Source organism: Schistocerca gregaria, chromosome 8, assembly GCF_023897955.1.
Source record: "Schistocerca gregaria isolate iqSchGreg1 chromosome 8, iqSchGreg1.2, whole genome shotgun sequence".
Lineage (NCBI taxonomy): Eukaryota > Metazoa > Arthropoda > Insecta > Orthoptera > Acrididae > Schistocerca > Schistocerca gregaria.
In genome coordinates this window covers 371,330,442-371,355,111 of record NC_064927.1, presented here as the reverse complement: position 1 = coordinate 371,355,111, position 24,670 = coordinate 371,330,442, and the positions used below count along the sequence as shown (strand labels likewise).

General features: G+C 43.4%; 1 protein-coding gene across 1 annotated transcript; it reads left to right on the top strand.

Moving 5' to 3' along the window:
* The first annotated feature begins 1,329 nt into the window (after positions 1–1,329).
* Positions 1,330–15,665, top strand: LOC126285198 (uncharacterized). Its single transcript, XM_049984504.1, has 4 exons — positions 1,330–1,414; positions 10,621–10,722; positions 14,262–14,385; positions 15,633–15,665. The coding sequence occupies exons 1-4, from the start codon at positions 1,332–1,334 to the stop codon at positions 15,663–15,665; spliced, it is 342 nt and encodes a 113-aa protein (XP_049840461.1). The 5' UTR covers positions 1,330–1,331.
* Positions 15,666–24,670: the final 9,005 nt, after the last annotated feature.

Below are 24,670 nucleotides of genomic sequence, written 5' to 3'. Positions count from 1 at the left end.
GTCGTTGAGTACACCATCGCAGGCGCTCCTGTCTGTGATGCAGCGTCAAGGGTAACCGCAGCCATGGTCTCCTAGCTGATAGTCCATGCTGCTGAAAACGTCGTTGAACTGTTCGCGTAGATGGTTGTTGTCTTGCAAACGTCCCCATCTGTTGACTCTGGAAACGAGACGTGGCTGCACGATCCGTTACAGCCATGCGGATAAGATATCTGTCATCTTGACTGCTAGTTATAAGAGGCCGTTGGGATTCAGCACGGCGTTCCGTATTACCCTCCTGAACCCACCGATTCCATATTCTGCTGACAGTCATTGGATCTCGACCAACGCGAGCATCAATGTCGCGATACGATAATCGCAGTCGCGGTAGGCTACAATCCGACCTTTATCATAGTTGGAAACTTGATGGTCCGCATTCCTCCTCTTTACACGAGGCATCACAACAACGTTTTGCTAGGCAACGCAAGTCAACTGCTGTTTGTGTATGAGAAATCGGTTGGAAATTTTCCTCATGTCAGCACGTTGAAACGTGTCACCAACGTCGCCAACCTTGTGCGAATGCTCTGAAACGCTAATCATTTGCATATCACATCATCTTCTTCCTGTCGGTTAAATTTTGCGTCTGTAGTAAGTCATCTTTGTGGTGTATCAATTTTACTGGCCAGTAGTGTAGAAATAAGAGTCAATACATAGATTTACCGTCAGTCATTTTTCGCATCTGCCACCCGCGAGTGGAGCAGGGAATGGGAGGATTACTTATTTGTACCTGAAGTACCTTCCGTCATACATCGTTAGGTGTAGTACGATGTATATGTTGATTCACCAGAGAATCCTTTATTACCACCTTTTAGTTGACTCTGTGGATATTCTCGATGTGTTGTGATTTTCTCTTTCCAATTCAACGACAAGTTCTATTTGTTTTCTTAGTGTTTCACCATATGAGGACCTACAGTCGCCACAATCGGTCGTAATTTTTCACATTCACCTGAAATAGAGACTGTAGTAGTAAAACATGGTTGTGCTATCCTTTTATTGCAAAATAAAATTTAATACAACTGTTTGCAGATGTTATCAATCATGAATTACTGTGAGTGGCGAGACCCATGGAAAAATAGTTTAGGACCCATTCCCTAGAGGTCGCCGCACAAGATGTGTCTGGGCAGGCCACGCTTTTAGAGACTTTATTGGGTGAGTCACCAGAGTGTAGCCGTTTAGACAAGGGAAGCTCATCGACCAAATGGATTGGCAGGCGGTCCCATCAGGCAGCAGCAGCCCGTGCCGGGTATATAACCGGATCTCGGCGCAGCCTGTCAGTCAGTCCTGCAGCTTCCACCATGGCATCCAACACCGCGCTCTGTGCCCTTCTGGTCGCTTTGGTAGCGGCACTCTGCAGTGGTGAAGCTGACGTCTCCAGCAGGTGAGCTTTCTAGGGGGGTTGTAAACGGCTCTCAGACTCCACTTGCCCCACAGTGGCCCTTAGTTTCTTAAGAGTTCAGTCTTGAGGCTGTAACCGCTCCCCTACCCTGCCCAAAGGTTTTACGTCTACATCTCACAGCCACAGTACAGTATGTGCTGATGGGTAAGTCGCGTATCACTGTCGATTCCCCGTCTCTTCAAGTCCGGTCGTGTCCAGTGCTCGTAAATAACGGTCGTTGACACATCGAATCTAATTTCTACACCTACATCTACATTATAGAATATAGAATGCATCGTAGTGGGTACCTCATACTACAGTTAATTATTCCTTTTGCAGAACTACTCGCAAGTGGAGCGAGGGAAGAACGACTGCCTATATGCACCCGTTTAAGCCCTGACGTCTCTTATCTTGTCCTGGAGGTCCTTAAGAGAGATGTACGTTAATGGCCGCCGGATCGTTCTCCACTCTTCCGTAAATGCCGGCTCTAAACATTCTCAAAAGTGTTTCTCGAAAAGAAGGCTTTCATTTTTTCACAGATTCTCATTTCAGTTCAGGAAGCATCTTCGTAATGTGATGGAACCCACCGGTAACAAATGCAGCAGTACGTTTCTGAAATGCTGCCATGTCTTCCTTTAATCAGTCCTAGTGGGGGTCCCACATGTTGGAGCAGTACTTAAGAACTGGTCGCACAAGGTTTCTGTATATTGCATTCTTTACGGATGAGCTGCACTTTGCTAGATTCTTCCGGGGTCGACCATTCGCCTCTCCTACAACCAAACTTACATACCCATTACATTTCACGTCGCTTTGCAACGTTACGTCTATATACTTATGCTGTATTGTGCTCTATTTCAAATTTACATTAACATTTCTCCTACACATTTTTAGAAATTTTCCTTTCATTAATTTTACTTTGACGGCCTCTTCGTGAGATATAGTAGGAAGGAAAATTTGCCTTCAGTCTACTAAGAATGCACGTTCTCAGAATTTCAACAGTAAACCACTGCGTGATACACAATGACTATGGCTGCGTCTGACACTCGAGCTTCACGAGCAACCACGTGACGCTTTCACGCTGGTGGAACGAACCCGTGATGGAACGCACTGCCCTTCTTTGCGTGTTCAGCTTATTCTATCAATCGCATCTGGTAAGAGTCCCAAACCGTCGAACAGCAATCCAGTATCAGGCAACCAGTGTTTCGTAAGCTAGCATTCCCGTAGGATGCCCACACTTTGTGACGATTATTCCAGTGAATCGTAGTGGTAGTTTTCCCTTACACCACTCCGTCCGCATACTCTGAGATATATAATGAGTGGGACTATCTTCGGTGATTGCTCGGCAACGGTTTAAGATGACAAAAAATTATCTCTATGCCTATCTGCATGCAATGAATTGTATTTATGTTGGGCGTCAACTGCTACTCCCTGATTTAAGTGCAGAGCCTTTGGAGGCCTCACCTTTTAGTCCGTCCGCCCCCGGTTGCTGAGTGCCGCCGGCACGGTAGCACAGCGTGTTTGGTCAGAGGGTTAGCAGCCCTCTGTAATAAACAAACTGAGTTACTGGATCAACGACGAACTTAAACGAATGTCTTACGACGTCCACCCTGAGCAGATGCAATGAACGAAAACTAACAAAAAGAGAAAAGTGGTCAGCGCGACAGAATGTCAGTCCTAAGAGCCCGGGTTCGATTCCCAGCTGGGCCGGAGTTTTTCTACGCTCAGGGACTGGGTGTCGTGTTGTCCTGATCATCATCATTTCATCCCCATATACGCGCAAGTCGCCGAAGTGGCGTCAAATCGGAAGAGTACGAGTAGCACCCGGCGAACGGTCTACCCGACGGGAGGCCCTAGTCACACGACAGCTACAAAATGGTTCAAATGGCTCTGAGCACTATGGGACTCAACTGCTGTGGTTATTAGTCCCCTAGAACTTAGAACTACTTAAACCTAACTAACCTAAGGACATCACACACATACATGCCCGAGGCAGGATTCGAACCTGCGACCGTAGCAGACAGTTAAATTTTAACTTTTAGACTGATGCTTTTCACGGATTTAGATTAGATTAGATTAGTATTTCGTTCCATAGATCCGTGCTGAGGAGATCCTCGTGGATGTGGAACATGTAAATTTTTTTTGAGCTGAAATAACAATACTAATAGTATGAATATGTACAATACATCATTTGTATCTACACTCCTGGAAATAGAAAAAAGAACACATTGACACCGGTGTGTCAGACCCACCATACTTGCTCCGGACACTGCGAGAAGGCTGTACAAGCAATGATCACACGCACGGCACAGCGGACACACCAGCAACCGCGGTGTTGGCGGTCGAATGGCGCTAGCTGCGCAGCATTTGCGCACCGCTGCCGTCAGTGTCAGCCAGTTTGCCGTGGCATACGGAGCTCCATCGCAGTCTTCAACACTGGTAGCATGTCGCGACAGCGTGGACGTGAACCGTATGTGCAGTTGACGGACTTTGAGCGAGGGCGTATAGTGGGCATGCGGGAGGCCGGGTGGACGTACCGCCGAATTGCTCAACACGTGGGGCGTGAGGTCTCCACAGTACATCGATGTTGTTTCCAGTGGTCGGCGGAAGGTGCACGTGCCCGTCGACCTGGGACCGGACCGCAGCGACGCACGGATGCACGCCAAGACCGTAGGATCCTACGCACTGCGTAGGGGACCGCACCGCCACTTCCCAGCAAATTAGGGACACTGTTGCTCCTGGGGTATCGGCGAGGACCATTCGCAACTGTCTCCATGAAGCTGGGCTACGGCCCCGCACACCGTTAGGCCGTCTTCCGCTCACGCCCCAACATCGTGCAGCCCGCCTCCAGTGGCATCGCGACAGGCGTGAATGGAGGGACGAATGGAGACGTGTCGTCTTCAGCGATGAGAGTCGCTTCTGCCTTGGTGCCAATGATGGTCGTATGCGTGTTTGGCGCCGTGCAGGTGAGCGCCACAATCAGGACTGCATACGACCGAGGCACACAGGGCCAACACCCGGCATCATGGTGTGGGGAGCGATCTCCTACACTGGCCATACACCTCTGGTGATCGTCGAGGGGACACTGAATAGTGCACGGTACATCCAAACCGTTATCGAACCCATCGTTCTACCATTCCTAGACCGGCAAGGGAACTTGCTGTTCCAACAGGACAATGCACGTCCGCATGTATCCCGTGCCACCCAACATGCTCTAGAAGGTGTAAGTCAACTACCCTGGCCAGCAAGATCTCCGGATCTGTCCCCCATTGAGCATGTTTGGAACTGGATCAAGCGTCGTCTAATGCGGTCTGCACGTCCAGCACGAACGCTGGTCCAAGTGAGGCCCCATGTGGAAATGGCATGGCAAGCCGTTCCACAGGACTACATCCAGCATCTCTACGATCGTCTCCATGGGAGAATAGCAGCCTGCATTGCTGCGAAAGGTGGATATACACTGTACTAGTGCCGACGTTGTGCATGCTCTGTTGCCTGTGTCTATGTGCCTGTAGTTCTGTCAGTGTGATCATGTGATGTATCTGACCCCAGGAATGTGTCAATAAAGTTTCCCCTTCATGGGAAAATGAATTCACGGTGTTCTTATTTCAATTTCCAGGAGTGTATTAAAAAATTCGTCAGTGGAATAGAAGGAGTTGGCCACTAGTAAGTCTTTCAGGCTCCTTTTAAACTGATCTTTATTTGTAACAAATTTTGTATGTATGAACTGAGCTGTTTGTTGGAAAAATAGATATATTATTTAGGAAAAATTGAATTCAGGCCTCGCGGGATTGTTTCAAATGGCTTCTGAGGTCAACAGTCTCCTAGAACTTAGAACTAATTAAACCTAACTAAACTAAGAACGGCACACACATCCATGCCCGAGGCAGGATTCGGCCCTGGTCGCTCGGTTCCAGACTGTAGCGCCTAGAACAGCACGACCACTCCGGCGGTTCGCGCGGGATTAGCCGATCGGTCCGGGGCACTACAGTCATGGACTGTGTGGCTGGTCCGGGCGGAGGTTTCTGTCCTCCCTCGGGCATGGGTGTGTGTGTTTGTCCTTAGGATAATTTAGGTTAATTAGTGTGTAAGCTTAGGAACTGATCACCTTAGCAGTTAAGTCCCATAGGATTTCACACACATTTCAAAATATTTTTCCTTAAGGAGTAAATATACTGAGAGGCATTAGTTAGTATGCCGAGTTCTTCGAAGAGGTTTCTACAGGAAAGTATGCAAGCTTTTTCATTTTTATGCCGCCTACGTCTGCTATCACTAGAATTGCAAATACAGATTTGTTAAGGCGTTTCTGCAGTTCTGTGGTTTGCTCCTCCCAACTTAATTTATTGTCAAGTTATAATGCCAGGAATTTACGACTGTCAACCTCTTCTATCTGCTCTTCTTCATACTGTATGCATATGCTGGGTGGCAACCTCTTACAGGTTCTAAATTGCATGTAGTAACGTCATCCGAAGACCAGTATCACCTACAAAGCGATTTAGAAAAGATTGCTGTATGGTGTGTCAGGTGGCAGTTGACGCTAAATAACGAAAAGTGTGAGATGATCCACACGAGTTCCAAAAGAAATCCGTTGGAACTCGATTACTCGATAAATAGTACAATTCTCAAGGCTGTCAATTCAACTAAGTACCTGGGTGTTAAAATTACGAATAACTTCAGTTGGAAGGACCACATAGATAATATTGTCGGGAAGGCGAGCCAAAGGTTGCGTTTCATTGGCAGGACACTTAGAAGATGCAACAAGTCCACTAAAGAGACAGCTTACACTACACTCGTTCGTCCTCTGTTAGAATATTGCTGCGCGGTGTGGGATCCTTACCAGGTGGGACTGACGGAGGACATCGAAAGGGTGCAAAAAAGGGCAGCTCGTTTTGTATTATCGCGTTATAGGGGAGAGAGTGTGGCAGATATGATACACGAGTTGGGATGGAAGTCATTACAGCATAGACGTTTTTCGTCGCGGCGAGACCTTTCTACGAAATTTCAGTCACCAACTTTCTCTTCCGAATGCGAAAATATTTTGTTGAGCCCAACCTACATAGATAGGAATGATCATCAAAATAAAATAAGAGAAATCACAGCTCGAACAGAAAGGTTTAGGTGTTCGTTTTTCCCGCTCGCTGTTCGGGAGTGGGATAGTAGAGAGATAGTATGATTGTGGTTCGATGAACCCTCTGCCAAGCACTTAAATGTGAATTGCAGAGTAGTCATGTAGATGTAGATGTAGATGTAGATGTAGTGAGTCTTTTCGAAGTTAAATATCACTGAGTTGGCTTGAAACCATTTATTACTATCCATGAAAATATCATTAACAGATCGTTCTGGAACTACACTCGACATACTATTTATTGCAATACTTGTGTCATATGCAAACAAAATGAACTCCGCTTCTGGCAGTGTGACTGATGAGAAATCATTAATGTAATTGTTTCTTCTTGTGCCAAAAGTGTTCAGTTGACAATGCAAGTGCTACTTATTCACCAAAACCAGCCCGATTCAGCCACACGATCTTCAGTCATATGTGATGACCGATCTCATCTCTGTGCCAAAGACGTTCAACACCTTCGATTTGGGTAGAACCTGCTGCAGGCAGATACGCTACTCATCTCGAATAACACTAAGAGAACCTCCAAGCTCCACGGAGCCTTGCTATCCATGGATCACCATAAACAGTACCGCATACCTTTACTTTACGACACAGTAGGGAGAGACCTTGAATTTAATTCCTGACCCTGGCTTAAAGACTGGTGATCGGCAACTTCAGGCCACCACCTCTTCTCTCCTTGCCGGTCAAATACTGGTAATGTAAGTTTTCCATCTCCAGGATTCCAACCGGACTATCCCCGATTCAAGCGCCACCCACAGGCATCAATTAGCAGCCTTCGTTACGGAGGCGCGTAGATAAAGTGGTTGAAACACAGAAACAGCTAAATATGGATGACGACAAACAGACCGACTCGTGTTTTCTGGACATCCTGTGCTACGTTTTCTACAGCTCCCTTCAGTGACACAAATCCCAGACCACGTACCTTCGCAATAAGCTCAGGCGGTATTCGTCGGCCGGCCGGGGTGGCCAAGCGTTTCTAGGTCCTACAGTCTGGAACCGCGAGACCGCTACTATCGCAGGTTCGAATCCTGCCTCAGGCGTGGGCGTGTGTGCTGTCCTTAGGTTACTTAGGTTTAAGTACTTCTAAGTTCTAGGGGACTGATGACCGCACCAGTTAAGCCCCATAGTGCTCAGAGCCATTTGAACCATTTGGTATTCGTCTACACTTTACAGGAACACTGTCGTTGGAGCGTATCTGCATATGGAGCAGAAAAAATTAAATGAAACGAAATGAACAACCGGAAGTTCTACAAGAAACTGCAGTGAACAATACACTGAAGTGTCGAGAGTCATGGGATACATGCTGATTTTTCGCAGTGTAGTGCATCAACTCGACGTAGGATGGACTCAACAAGTGTTTGTAAGTCCCCACAGAAGAACTGAGCCATGCTGCATCTGTAGCCGTCCATAATAGTGAAACTGTTGCCGGTGCACCCCCAATGTTGTGCGCGAACAGACCTCTCGATTACGTCCCACAGATGTTCGATGGGATTCATATCGCATGATCTCTGTGGCCAAATCATTCGCTCGATTTGTCCAGATAGCCTTCAAACCTTTGATAATGGTCGAAGCAGAAGAAATGAAAAGTTTTGCTGCGGCCGGGATTCGAACCCGGGTCTTCCTGCTGACTAAGCAGAAATGTTAACCCTTACACTACCGCAGGACGAGGGTGAACATTGCTGCATGAACTACATAAGGTGGGTGCCCTTCCAAACAAACTTCAATTCATTTTTCCCTTAAATATTGTCATCTTCAAGTCAATCGCGAACAACTGTGGCCTGTTGGCTTGGAACATCGTACCCAATAATTGGAGTCCATGAATAGTTGCAAATGGAGTCCAAGTAGCCGAACATAACCATTTCCTGTCAATAATCGGATAAAGTGGACCAGAGGAGTCAGTTCATTCCATATTAACACGGCCCACACCATTATGGAACCACCACCAGCTCGCATAGTATCCTCTTAATAACTAGCTACGTGGCTTCGTGGCGCCACACTCGAACCCTATGATAAACTTTTACCAAATGAAATCGGGGCATCTGATCAGGTCACTGTTTTACGTTCGTCTACGTTTCAGCCGACATACTTAGGAGCATAGAAGAGGCGCTGCAGCCGATGTCGTGTTATTACCAAAAGCACTCGCATAGGCCGTCGGCTGCCACAACCCATTAAAGCCACGTTTCGCCGCACTGTCCTAACGGATACTTTCGTTGTACGTCCCACATTGATTACTACGGTTATTTCAGGCAGTCTTGCTTCTGTGTCAGCATTTAAAACATTAGGAAAATGTCACTGCCCCCGGTTTTTAAGTGACGGCTATCGGCTACTGCATTGTCCACGGTGAGAGATAATGGTTGAAATCTGGTATTCTCGGCACATTCGTTGCACTGTGGATTCGGGGTATTGAATTCGATAACGATTTCCGAAACAGAATGTCCCGTGACTTTAGATCCAACTATAATTCCGCGTTCAAAGTCTATTAATCTCAGTCGTGCGGCCATACCCGCCTTGTAAACATTGTCACCTGAGTCACCTGAGTACCAAACACGGCCCCGCCAGTGCACCGCCGTTTTTTACCTTGTGTACGCGTTATTACTGCCATCTGTATTTGCGCATATCGCTATCCCACGACTTTTGTCACCTCAATATATTGTTTTCGGCAGAGTGTAAGTCCAGCATTTTGCGAAAGTTCATGTACAAATTCAGCCACAATGTAATTTACATGACGGCAGGTAGTGAACAGGTAAGAAAAGGAAATTTAAGTGCAGACAATTTAGCGTGTTTGAAGTAAGCATGGACATTTATTGGAATTGCGACTTTGAGTTCTACCAGTAAACTTGCGCACTGCTACAGTAAACTATTTACAAACGGAAGGTGACGAATTAGGATATAGAAAAACGAGCTTCCCGACACTGTGATTAAGGGACTGAAGAAGGTTCAAATCAAATGTGCGCGAATTCCTAAGGGACCAAACTGCTTAGGTCATCGGGCCCTAGACGTACACACTACTTAAACTGACAAACTAACTTTTGCTAAGAACAACACACACACTCGTGCTCGATGGAGGACTCGAACCTCCGGCGAGAGGGGCCGAGTAGTCCGTGACATGACGCCTCAAACCGTACGGCCACTCCGCGCGGCACTGGAGAAGGGATGGAGAGCCTCGACTGGACATCCTAATTGAATTTCTGGAGGGCTGTCTAGATCACTGTAAGTGAAGGTTTTTTTTTTTTTCATATCCCCTTCTCACTTGAGCTAGGGTTTCATAATGACCTCGATATCGCCGGGACTGATTCTCGCAAGTAATAGAATTCGTGAGGAGCATGTCTTGTAACTGCTATGAGATATTAAGCTCATTTACAATTCGTTTTTGAAATTTTCACAGGCGTCAGTACCTTTAATGAAGAACTTTGCAATTTCCTCTCTATGTCACATTCTGGGGAAACGAACCTTCCAGTAGTTCATATTGAAATCGGAAACCACCTTATTTTTACCAAATTCATTAGATTTTGTCGTGCAACCTTTTGCAGGAGACGTTCTCAGATTGACTATTGCATTAAATTATTAGGAAATGACGACATAACCTGCAGCAGCGAGAAAATAATCGAAAGGACAATAACTCAACTCATTGTTTTACAACTAGGCGTAACACTGTATCCTATGTCTATTGTTATACATGAGAAAACTGTAGAAATTTCGAAATTTGTGGTGATGTCTTATGGGACAAAGCTGCTGAGGTCATCGGTCCCTAAGCCTACACACTACTAAATCTGACTTAAACCAATTTACGCTATGGACATGCCACAGGGAGGACTCGAACCTCCGACGGGGGGAGCAGCACGGATCGTGACAAGACGCCTCAGCATTTCACCACAGGTGACTGAGATGTCCCTTGTTTCTATCTATCTATCTCCCTATCAATCTTTTCTTCTTTTTCTGCTACTGGAACAAGCGTTATAAGCGTACCAAGCAATATACCGACTGCGTGTTATCAAATTACGCCGTGTGACGCTGATTACGCCGTTCTCTAAATTTAGTGTAGGTCGTTATTCAAAGACACGCATCATATTTTTGTACCTTTTGTTCGCAGGCAGAAGCGCCCTTTTTTCGACCAGAGCCTTGCTGAGTACCTGACGCGGTTGGCTGTGGAAGCGATGGGCCACACCACCCCTCTGCCAGACCCGGCCATAGTGTGAGTACAGCACCGGAATCTTACTCTGCGTCAACAATTTCATAGTAGTTTATGACCAGACGTTACTTGTTTTTGTACTACTGACATACATAAATATTTCAGTGCAGGAAACAAACATACAGAAATGTCCATTTCGTATTAAAATTGCCGCTAACGACAAGTAAAAAAGCATCAACTACTGCAAATACTGTATATGGTTTTCCCTTTTCAGTTTATATAGACTGCTAAATTTAGCTAGGAATAAGCAACGATGGAGTTATTGCGAACCCTGCTTCAAATGTTTTTGGCAGCTGACGTACTGTCAGTTAACTTGTGACATTAGGATAATAATTCCTTCATGCTCGACTAGCACATGAAGCCCAGATAGGTTCATCTCTTAAATACCCGTGTGTGCAGTAATTAGTCTACGCTTATCTTCACGGACCCTTGAAAAACGATAAATAGTGGATCTTCGTATATCTACATCTACATATACATTTATACTCCGCAAGCCACCCAACGGTGTGTGGCGGGGGCACTTTACGTGCCACTGTCATTACCTCCTTTTCCTGTTCCAGTCGCGTATGGTTCGCGGGAAGAACGACTGTCGGAAAGCCTCCGTGCGCGCTCTAATCTCTCTAATTTTACATTCGTGATCTCCTCGGGAGGTACAAGTAGGGGGAAGCAATATATTCGATACCTCATCCAGATACGCACCCTCTCGAAACCTGGACACCGCGATGCAGAACGCCTCTCTTGCAGAGTCTGCCATTTGAGTTTGCCAAACATCTCCGTAACGCTATCACGCTTACCAAATAACCCTGTGACGAAAAGACCCGCTCTTCTTTGGATCTTATCTCCTCTGTCAACCCGACCTGTTACGGATCTTTTAGTGATGAGCGATACTCAAGTATTGAGAGAACGAGTGTTTTGTAAGCCACCTCCTTTGTTAATGGACTACATTTTCTAAGGGCTCTTCCAATGAATCTCAACATGGCACCCGCCTTACCAACAATCAATTTTATATGATCACTCTACTTCAAATCGTTCCGTACGCATACTCCCACATATTTTACAGAAGTGACTGCTACCAGTGTTTGTTCCGCTATCATATAATCATACAATAAAGGAGTCTTCTCTCTATATATTCGCAATTAATTACATTTGTCTATGTTAAGGGTCACTTGCCACTCCCTGCACCAAGTGCGTATCAGCAGCAGTTCTTCCTGCATTTCGCTGCAACTTTCTAATGCTGCAACTTCTCCGTATACTACAGCATCATCCGCGAAAAGCCGCATGGAACTTCCGACACTATCTACTAGGTCTTTTATATATATCGTGAAAACCAATGGTCCCATAACACTCCTTGTGGCACGCCAGAGGTTACTTTAACGTTTGTAGACGTCTCTCCATTGATAACAACATGATGTGTTCTGTTGCTAAAAGCTCTTCAAGCCAGCCACACAGCTGGTCTGATATTCCGAAGGCTCTTACTCTGCTTATCAGGCGACAGTGCAGAACTGTATTGAACGCCTTCCGGAAGTCAAGGAAAATAGCATCTACCTGGGAGCCTGTATCTAATATTTTCTGGGTCTCATGATCAAATAAAGCGAGTTGGGTCTAACACCATCGCTGTTTCCGGAATCCATGTTGATTCCTACAGAGTAGATTCTGGGTTTCCAGAAATGACATGATACGCGAGCAAAAAACATGTTCTAAAATTCGATGTCAGAGATATAGGCCTATAGTTTTGCGCATCTGCTCGACGATCCTTTTTGAAAACTGGGACTACCTGTGCTCTTTTCCAATGATTTGTAACCTTCCGTTCCTCTAGAGACTGGTAGTATATATCTGTATATATATCTGCATCCCTTCCGGAGAACTGCTTTTTGTGACTTCCTAGGCGGTCTGTATACGTCATTGACACCTATCGTCAAATGCCTACCGCTGAAGGCTTCACAGTAATTGTGCGACGTTCTTCTGAAAGACAGACAATCGTGAGGATTCATGCTGTCCTCCTTTGTATTCGTTCAGTATCCTCTGTCAGTCCTTCTGGATACGGGTCTTACACACTTGAGAGAAAGTCTAGGGCGAGTTGAGTAGTTTGTATGTAGGCTACGTTGTAGACCGTCTGCATTTTCCCCGTATCCAGCCAATGAACAGGTTTCTGACACTTGCTTCCTACTACTAATAGTATGTGATCATTCAGTTTAATAGCCCAAAGAATTGTTACGTTCTGCCATTTGTATGAGTTGACTGAGTGCAACTGTGGCTCATCGACATTGCAGTTATAGGTTGCTACCACGTTTCCCGTTTTTTCAAGTGCACACCTTCACGAAAGCAAATTGTCGGTAATATTTATGGAATATTCTGTCGGTCGATGGAGGAATATCCACTTATTAATAACTATAATACAAACTATTAGCCGGCCAGTGTGGCCGAGCTGTTCTAGGTGCTAGAGTCTGGAACCGCACGGCCGCTACGGTCGCAGTTTCGAATCCTGCCTCGGGCATGGATGTATTTGATGTCCCTAGGTTAGTTAGGTTTAAGGATTTCTAAGTTCTAGGGGTCTGATGACCTCAGCAGTTAAGTACTATAGTGCTCAGAGCCATTTGAACCATTTGATCCAACAAACTATTAATGTTTCACAATAATATATATTGGTTCGTTATGAACCAACTTTCGGCTTCTTCCGTCATCATCAGGTAACGTAATGCTAAACAGACAGTCCACATAACTTCAGCGAGAATTCGTAGCATGTTCAGAAAACACGAACATGCTCTGAATGAATGCCATTCATATGATCAACAATAAAGGAAATAAAGGTTGAAATTAACATTACTTGAAATTCTGGCCATTAATAAACATCAAAGAATACTGACCTGGTTCTTATTGACCAAAAACAGTTCCATTATTCAGCCTTATTAAAGTAGCAGCCAGTTATTCCTCTCACCATCAGCTAATAAGCTTGTTATAACTGTTCCACACCCACATTCCAAAGACTTCTCCCTTCCCCTCCCTTTATTTGGTCTGTTTGTCATGTCTTCCTGTTTTTCCGTGTGACATAAGAGTCTGTCTCACAACTCACTTGTAGAGCATTTCTGTTTTATACACTCACAGAGTTTTAATATTAGGATATACTGTATTATAAGATCTATTCGTTCAGAGTCTCTTTAGGTATTACATCATGTCTGCGTCTTGTATCTATGTAATCATAAAATGCATACATATTATTGTACAGCATTCTTTGTACAGCTATGAATTTTCACTGAAGTTGTGTGGATTATATGTTTAGCATTAAGTTTTGTCATGATGGCTTAATAAACCGAAAGTCAGTTCATAACGAACTAATAAATATTATTGTGGAACATTAGTACTTTGAATCCAAGTGGTTAACAAGTTGCCAGCTTCAGAATCACTTTGAAAGCGTATTAAGATCTGACTACTGTATCATCTATAAAACGGGAAAGGTTACTGTTAATTTTATCTGCCAGATCATTAATATACGTTTGACACACATGCTATTCATAGATATACTGACGTTCCATAATTCTTTTCAGAGGCCGCAAACGCTCCTTTTCTTCCGACGTGTGGCGACTGGTGAACGAAGCGGACGTGCCCGTTGAAGAATATGTTTCGATGCCTGGCGACTCGTCCGTGAGGAGATACCTGCGTCCGCTACAGGTAAGTCATGCACTTGTCACACCCTAGGAGCACAGAGATTCTGCGTCACTCATTTTCCTATTTAACATGTAAGGATAGAGCTGCGACAATGGATCACAATTCGTTCTTGCTGTACTCGATGTTATTAGTTGATGAATCACACATTCGCTTGTTCGCTAGGGTTCTGACATACATTCACACAGTACTCCTCAATGGATGCAGATCAGGCGGGTTTTACCAGCTCCTAGCCTCCGGTCCCGGACATTCGCTGGCAAGCGGCAATAACCTTTATTCGTGTACCTGCTAGCATGTGGAGAACTTGAATGACTCCCATTGTGTACGACAATAATTCTATATTGCAAACACAGTCCTATAAACAAAATCGAGGTTTCTTTGAGACTGGCCACTAATGCAGCGCCAAAGTAACGTTCTTTAATGCACCTTAATAAACTAGTAATAAGCCTCGTTTTATTTCAGTCCCCATCTGTACGTTAAGTAATGTTAAATTCTGATCTTTGTCCTTTTCAAATCGTTTAATAGACTATAACGATGATACCCATGCGGACGAAATCTTTGAGAGATAATCCAATATTATGAATTACTTTAAGCATAGTACGGCACTGCAACATTAATGTTTATGACTTTTACCGCCCACTGTGATACGTCCACGGACTAACAGCAGCAGTTTTTTAAGTAAAAGGCGAACTTCAACTGCACTGTATCATTTTATTCGTTTTCGCCCTAAACATACACGTCCCACTACAAACTTCACTACAATTCGACACTGAACGCCTCCTCTACCAAGAATTATTAGATTGTCTTTTAACAGTCTTGACAGAAACAAATACACATTTACAGCAAGAGCGACAGAGTAATCTCACATCCTGACTCGCTGTGCTGCTTTGGTCCCGTAAGACTGATGTGTGTTCTGTCTTATTAATAACAGCAATATAAAATCTATAAACATTAAAGTATTTTCGCTAGTTGATTTCGATTATTGCTGTTTTTTCCAGGTATGAAGCGGTGGATGGAGCAAAACCGTTAAGATCTTAGCTGATCTGATGTACATTTGGGGAAAATTTCATACCACCAGAAAGCTGTGCTTTAATTTTTTCTTTGGTCTAACGTATTCGTAAATTGTGTCTGTTACGGAACTTGGCAACAATAAAATAAAATTCAAAATAAGAAACGGTCTTCTTTTTCGTTTCAACCCCATTATTCATTTTACTCTAACATGTTTTATAATTAAGGCAATAATTTTGTTACAGGCATACACTTTGTACCACTTTCAGACACTTTAGTCGTCTTGCAAACGAGATTTTGAATCATGAGGGAGGAATGTCTAAAGACACTTCACTACGGAGCTTAAGGAAATGATTAACACTAAAGGGATTTAAAGGACGTTACAGTTAACTTAGTTGCAACTACATGACTACAACAACATTGTAAGCGGACCGTGTTACAGGTATTGATATTATCAAGAAAAGTATGGAGAGTGCGTGGTGAATTACCGTGACCACTGCAGTGAAAGTCGTTCTAACAATAGACAAAAGCAAACGTTGTGCACAGTGAGATAACTCTTACACTTTGCAGCCACATGAAACATGACGAGTTAAAAATTGGCTGACAGACGAGCCTTTGTTAGTTAATGAACTAAACTTCAATCAGTGTTTCCTGAGAGTACTGACTGACTGACTCATTTTGAGTTTGCTGTAGCCTTCCCTCTCTTTTATTTCCAATCCCGCAGGTATCTGCATTCTATGACGGTTGTGGCACACCGTCGTATTTTGTCACGTTTTAACAGTTACTCAAAACTGTGCAGATTTAAATACGTGTATCAAGTTGAGTGGACGAATTTATATATGACTTTTATGAATTAATTTTACATCCACCCTATGGAGAGAGAGCTGCCAAAATAAATTTTACGATGGTGAAAATTCAAATGGTTCAAATGGCTCTAAGCACTATGGAACTTAACATCTGAGGTCATCAGTCCCCTAGACGTAGAACTAATTAAACCTAACTAACCTAAGGACATCACACACATCCATACCCAAGGCAGGATTCGAACCTGCGACAGCAGCAGCAGCGCGGTTACGGACTGAAGCTCCTAGAACAGCTGGGCCACAGCGGTCGGCGGATGGTAAAAGAGTGATGCTAGGGAGAAGATCAAAATGATAACCACCGTTCCTCCATTCAGTGATAATGATGACGTTGGTGCTTGCTCCTGGTAAGGAATGTCGACGAGAAAGGTACTGGAGAGGAGATACGTGAAAAACGAGGTGGGATGTGATGAAATGACAGCTGCGATGTAAGAATTAGGAATTTATTTAAATTTCTCTTGTAGTTTACACGACACAAAGTAGCCCTGTAACTTAAAAGCCAATCTTCGCCTTGAAAAATGAAGCTAAATGTTTAATTAAAATTTTCAAACTAATTTTCGGCGGCTCGTGGTCGTGCGGTATCGTTCTCGCTACCTGCGCCCGGGTTCCCGGGTTCGATTCCCGGCGGGGTCAGGGACTTTCTCTGCCTCGTGATGACTGGGTGTTGTTTAATGTCATAGGTTAGTTGGGTTTAATTAGTTCTAAGTTCTAGGGGACTGATGACCATAGATGTTAAGTCCCATAGAGATCAGAGCCATTTCAATTTTTTTTCAAACTAGTTTTTAATCAATTTTCAGGCACATTAGCCTAAAAATTCAAAATGTCTGGAAACTAATGATAACGGTAGTGCTTTCGTCTGACGAAAACTTAACCAAGAATACTGTTGCATTAATAAGTACACTTGTATCGATTTTCATGGTGCAGATGAAACTCCAGAAAGAGAAACACATATGCCAAGCAAATTTTAAGAGCATAGACTACATCTTATTGTTGTTGTCATCTTGAGTCCAGAGACTGTGATGCAGTTCTAAATGCTACTTTATCCTGTGCAAGCTTCTTCATCATCCGTACCTACTGCAACCTACATCCTAATGAATCGGTTCATTGTATTCATCACTTGGTCTCCCTCTACAATTTTTACCCTCCACGCAGCCCTCCAATGCTAAATTGGTGATCCCTTGATGCCACAGAACATGCCCTACCAACCGATCCCTTCTTCTAGTCAAGTTGTGCCACAAACTCCTTTTCTCCCCAATTATGTTCAATACATCCTCATTTGTTATGTGATCTACCCATCTAATCTCCAGCATTCTTCCGTATCACCACATTTCGAAAGAATAATTTTAACATAACTCTAGTTAAGACATGTTATTTAACCCTTTCAGGTACATAAGAAAGCTAAAGTGCTAGTGATGAAAATTTTTGTATATCTGTGGTAACTGAAGTTTTTATGAACAAAATATGTTATTATTCAAAACATTTTTATTTATACTGCTCAAAAGAAAATCTGGGACGTATTGCTCCCTGTGGTCCTTAAAGGACAGTTACAAAACATATTAAACTTAATAAATCGAAAAATTACTGAGGCTGTGTATATGTTGTCTATTGGATGTGAAATTCTGCAAAACAGTTTATGCTTGAAGTAAAGCATAAATTAACACCACACAGTTCTCAAATACTGTAAGTGCGATTTTCAACACACTTTGAAGTACAATGAACACATCTCTTCCTTAGTCTGATTTTATCATTTGGTGCTCTGCATTCTTTGGATTGCAACTGGTCTGCAACCTTCTTGATGTTTTCACTACTGTTGATAAATTCCTTTGTCGACTTGAATAATTACCAATTAGATTTCTTGCATTGTCTGTACTCTAAGGATGATAGTGTTGATTTGAATCCTGATTCTTCTGCCAATTTTGAATATATTACATACGCACAAATGTCAAGAAGATCAAAGAAAATTCTCAGGTAATACTTAATCTTTGCCTTTCTGTCGATCTCGTAAGTCACTTTTTTCTGGTCCATAAGGTCCACCTCTCCCATCCACTTGTTGTACTTTATGATAAGAGGACCCTGAACATTGATCTTTTCAGAAGAACCAGACTGACGCCTCTTCACTGTCGTACATGGTATTCGGGAAATATAATTAGTGAGTAGAAAAACTGGCTTGTTATCCATCCATTTGAGGATTGTCAGACCATTGCTACTGAGACTGTATGACACACCTCTTTTCATTTCCTTGTCTGGAGGGGATGTCTTTGGGATGTTTTTACGATTGGTGTGCACCGTTCCACATGATCTGATATTTTGTAAACCAAGGTAATACTGCAAAGCTGGAGAGTTAAAAAAGTTATCTATGTAAATTCCACATCTCAGTCTGGATAGTGATTTTGTCAGTTGCAGAACTACTGACTCACCAAGCCCTACTTCAGGACCTGAATTTTTATTTGCCAGTGTATAAATACCTCAAAACAACATTAAAAGCAACGGTGGTAACATTAAGAGTGCAACGGGAATTCCACTGTTAAATGCAGAGGAGAGAGCAGATAGGTGGAAAGAATGCATTGAAAGCCTCTATGAGGGTGAAGATTTGCCTGATGTGATACAAGAAGAAACAGGAGTCGATTTAGAAGAGATAGGGGATCCAGTATTAGAATCGGAATTTAAAAGAGCTTTGGAGGACTTACGGTCAAATAAGGCAGAAGGGATAGACAACATTCCATCACAATTTCTAAAATCATTAGGGGAAGTGGCAACAAAACGACTATTCACGTTGGTGTGTAGAATATATGAGTCTGGCGACATACCATCTCACTTTCGGAAAAGCATCACCCACACAATTCCGAAGTCGGCAAGAGCTGACAAGTGCGAAAATTATCGCACAATCAGCTTAACAGCTCATGCATCGAAGCTGCTTACAAGAATAATATACAGGAGAATGGAAAAGAAAATTGAGAATGCGCCAGGTGACGATCAGTTTGGCTTTAGGAAAAGTAAAAGCACGAGAGAGGCAATTTTGAAGTTACGGCTAATAATGGAAGCAAGGCTAAAGAAAAATCGAGACACGTTCATAGGATTTGTCGACCTGGAAAAAGCGTTCGACAATATAAAATAGTGCAAGCTGTTCAAGATTCTGAAAAAAGTAGGGGTAAGCTATAGGGAGAGACGGGTCATATACAATATGTACAACAACCAAGAGGGAATAATAAGAGTGGACGATCAAGAACGAAGTGCTCGTATTAAGAAGGGAGTAAAACAAGGCTGTGGCCTTTCGCCCTTACTCTTCAATCTGTACATCGAGGAAGCAATGATGGAAAAAAAGAAAGGTTCAGGAGTGGAATTAAAATACAAGGTGAAAGAATATCAAAGATACGATTCGCTGATAACATTGCTATCCTGAGTGAAAGTGAAGAAGAATTAAACGATCTGCTGAAAGGAATGAACAGTCTAATGAGTACACAGTATGGTTTGAGAGTAAATCAGAGAAAGACGAAGGTAATGAGAAGTAGTAGAAATGAGAACAGCGAAAAACGTAACATCAGGATTGATGGTCACGAAGTCAATGAAGTTAAGGAATTCTGCTACCTAGGCAGTAAAGTAACCAATGACGGACGGAGCAAGGAGGGCATCAAAAGCAGACTCGCTATGGCAAAAAAGGCATTTCTGGCCAAGAGAAGTCTACTAATATCAAATAACGGCCTTAATTTGAGGAAAAAATTTCTGAGGATGTACGTCTGGAGTACAGCATTGTATGGTAGTGAAACATGGACTGTGGGAAAACCGGAACAGAAGAGATGGTGGTGGTTAGTGTTTAACGTCCCGTCGACAACGAGGTCATTAGAGACGGAGCGCAAGCTTGGGTTAGGGAAGGATAGGTAAGGAAATCGGCCGTGCCCTTTCAAAGGAACCATTCCGGCATTTGCCTGAAACGATTTAGGGAAATCACGGAAAACCTAAATCAGGATGGCCGGAGACGGGATTGAACCGTCGTCCCCCGAATGCGAGTCCAGTGTGCTAACCACATCGCCACCTCGCTCGGTCAACAGAAGAGAATCGAAGCATTTGAGATGTGGTGCTATAGACGAATGTTGAAAATTAGGTGGACTGATAAGGTAAGGAATGAGGAGATTCTACACAGAATTGGAGAGGAAAGGAATATGTGGAAAACACTGATAAGGAGAAAGGACAGGATGATAGGACATCTGCTAAGACATGATGGAATGACTTCCATGGTTCTAGAGGGAGCTGTAGAGGGCAAAAACTGTAGAGGAAGACAGAGATTGGAATACGTCAAGCAAATAATTGAGGACATAGGTTGCAAGTGCTACTCTGAGATGAAGAGGTTAGCACAGCCAAGGAATTCGTTACGGGCCGCATCAACCAGTCAGTAGACTGATGAAAAAAAAATTGAAAAAAAAATCACACTCAAATAGGTAGCCAGTTTCCGAATCACATCTGCACCACATTTTGAAGCCCCATTTGACTGGCTTATTTATGACATACTGTCGCATAATATTATGTCCTTTGAATCTGACCATATGCTCATCTACAGATTGAGCCCTAGTTGCACTAAGAGATTCCTGGAAGGTTGTGTTCAAATGGGTAATTACAGGTCTCACTTTGTATGTGCGGTCTTCCTTTATTGACTGATCTGCATTGTTGAAAAAATGTAAGTACTTTCGAATCTGTTCAAACCGATGTAGTAGCATAATGTGACGTATATAACGAACACCTAAATCGGGTTCAGTTACCCAGTAGCTTCTAAATGTAGGCAAAATATGGTACCTCATTACCAGGTTCATACCAAGATATGCCTTGATTTCATCTTCATTAGTGCTGAATGCGTTGCCTGATTGTTCTGCATACCGAATACTTTCAGGAATTTGTATATCATGCACCAAATCGTTTAGGCCAATAGTAGAAGAAAAAATTTCAAATGGCTGTGGCATTTCATGATTTTCACTGACACAAAACAAATGCACTTTACCAAATTCATGATTTATGTTATCACTGAACTGTCTTGGTTGGTAAGTTCTGGACCACTTAAATTCTGAAAAATCTGAAATGGAATCAGGTACCTCAGCATTTGGTTCTGATATTTCGTCTGTATGCCTTCTTTTGCTAGGTGGGCTACGTATTTCTTTTACAGGATCTTATATAATAACATGTTCTCTTTCATCTTCCATATCTCCTTCAAGAAAAATTTTATCTTCTTCATACAGTAACAGATTATCTTCGTCATCACTACTGCAAGCCTCCGAAATATGCATAACACTTTCATCAGTGATGAAAAATTCTCTTTTTCTGGAGCACATGACCTAAAAGCAGATTTGAAATTATACTAGTACTAATTTTTTCCACTTATTTCATAAAATGAAAGATAATATATTTTCAACCGAATTTTAAATACCATTAAGCTCGTTTTTAAGTAACATTAACAATTTCATGACATTCAAAAACAAGTACACAAATTACCATTGTGGTACATTGGGACAAATATGCCCCAAAGAAAGAAAATAAAGATTTCCACTGATGAAATTCAGTTATTTTCTAAATAAATGGTCTAAAGTAAAAGAGAAACTTGCTTGAATATACTTTCAAGCTTTGGCAGTAAGGCAGAGAACACAATACGCACTCAATAAGTGAATAAATTTGTGTGTCTGCTAGAAGTGAGAACCACCAACAATAACCGACGACTAATGGTAGTTATAGTAATTGTGCCGGCCGCGGTGGTCTAGCGGTTCTAGGCGCTCAGTCCGGAACCGCGCAACTGCTACGGTCGCAGGTTCGAATCCTGCCTAGGGCATGGCTGTGTGTGATGTCCTTACGTTAGGTTTAATTAGTTCTAAGTTCTAGGGTACTGATGACCACAGCAGTTGAGGCCCACAGTGCTCAGAGCCATTTGAACCATAGTAATTGTTGCCACCAAAGATGTACGATATTAAAGAAAACAAATATCTCTATGAAGTAGAGCATCTGCAGCACATCAACTGTGATTACAGTCCAATTAGTAATGTGGTTTATATGTGGGACAAATGTGTCCCATGTACGTGAAAGGGTTAAGACACTTCAATTCCAATACTTTAACATTACATGTAAAATAAAAGTGGAGACACCACCTCAATTTTAACACGAATGCTTAGAACATATTCATTAAAACGTAACTTGGGCAATATTGCAGATTACTAGAGTGGAGAATCTTGCTTCGGTTGGCCACTGCCTCAGGTCACTGAAACACAGACCACACCCGACAACAGGAGGCCAAAAAACTTTTCTTAACTTTAACATTCAAGATTGACCAGCAAATTAACACTATAAAATCAAGGGTGAACAACAACTAATTTCGCTCGCACGACGTTTGCTTAAGTGAAACAGTACCTGCTGACAAACGCTAAGAGTGGGAAATGAACTGGCTCACGAGAATCAACACTCAATAAAATGAAATTAAACGCCGTGTGACAAGGGCCTCCCGTCGGGTAGACCGCTCGTCTGGTGCAAGTCTTCCGATTTGACGCTACTTCGGCGACTTGCGCGTCGATGAGGATGAAATGATGATGATTAGGACAATACAACACCCAGTCCCTGAGCGGAGAAAATTCCCGACCCAGCCGGGAATCGACCCCTGGCATTTAGGATTGACAGTCTGTCGCGCCGACCACTTTTTTTATTTTTTTATTTTTTTTATTGTAGCAGTCGCGCGGTTCCGGACTGAGCGCCTTTTTTTACAAATAAAGAAAGAAAATTAATTCTTCCACTTCAGGCGTTGGCCCCTATCACCCATACTACCCCCAAAAACCTACCTAGCCTAAAAACAAAAACAAAGCTAGTGCCACCGCCACTTTCATCCTAAAGCTAACTAGGACGGCCGTTCGCCACCACTTCAGGTTTCGCCAAGGCAAAAAAAATTAAATATGCCTCGAACTTTTTATAAAAAAATAATAATAAAAGGAGAAAGGAAAAGGGTATAATACTTTATTATATTTTATTTGTTGTTAATTTTGTTCTTAGTTTGTTCTTGTGTATTTATTTGGATTGGAAACGCAGGTCTCCAGCCCACTTTTTTTATCTTTTTATTTATTTATATAGGTATCAATGTGCGAACAGTCATAGTTAATCAAGCCTGGAAAACCTAAACCAGAATGAAGACACCATCGAAGATATTAAACGTAAATAACATGAAAAGAAAGCTACCACGTCGTAGTTAGGCTTCCCAGCGACTGCGCCCACTGATAAACACTGTTCAATATATGCTCGTTTGCAGTTCGTTCTGACCTCATCTGCCGCTGCCTGGAACATTCCAGCTGCGCAGCGGGCTGTGAAAGGCACTCCATAGGTAGTTTGCAAAGCATTGTCGATATCTGGTATGCCCGGAAATAGCATGATGTCTTTCTTGCAAATAGAGCCAGAAGTAAGGAGATTCTTGTGTCCGTCACGACAGAGGTAATGGACCGCATGTCCACGTATCCAGGTGACGGAGTTGCTTCGAGTCTTGGGGTAAAATGTCTCATCCGGAAATAATAACGTGCGTGCAGATATATGCTCCGGCCTAACTCGCAAGAGATAAGCCAGCATCTGCCGCACTAGGTGCCAAACCGGTTCCGCCTCTACACAGCTGATGCGGTGCTCGTCAGAATCTACTGTGTTACAACCCACACAATTGGGAGATTCTGCCATGTGGATATTGTAGAGACGTTCTTGCGTCACCAGCTTCCCATTAACTACTACGTACCATTGGGAAACAACGTCGGAATCAAGCATGGCATCGTGTACAGTCTTCCACACCACGCACCACCGTACGTCAGGATATTTTAGTTCGACCACATTCAGGGGGCGGCGTTGCAGCATGTCGTGATATAGGCGTCGAGTCGTGGCCATTTGTGGTGTCGTGAGCGCTACACTGCAATAACTTTGTTCTAAATAGAAACGTCCTATATAAAAGAGGGGTGCTGGGATGTCCTGTAGTGGCACCGGCGCTATTAGTGAAGCAGGTCGTAGCGCCGTCAGAAGCAGACTCGTGAGGCTCGTAGGACAACGGTGCAGCAGACATAAATGTGAACTAACATAGAGGGCAATGGCCCTATCATGGACGTTGACTAGGCCGAGACCACCTTTTCCCTTGGGGAGGGTAAGAGATACGTATCTGATCTTCAGTAACATACCAGCGGTGACGAAGTATCCCAGCGCTGCCATAATGCTACGACCCAAGGGTTTCGGAATGGGTGGCGTTTGGGCGACATGCGGTATGCGGGACGCAAGGTATACATTGGCATAATACGCCCGCTGAACGATGTCAGGGATCGCAAGCGCTGATTTGCAATTCCGGCCCTAATTTGGTGAAGAAGGCGTCGATAATTGAGCGTCGTCGCGCGTCGCATGTCGTTCATGAACTCTAAGCCCAAGCAGCGAACAGTATCACTGAAGCG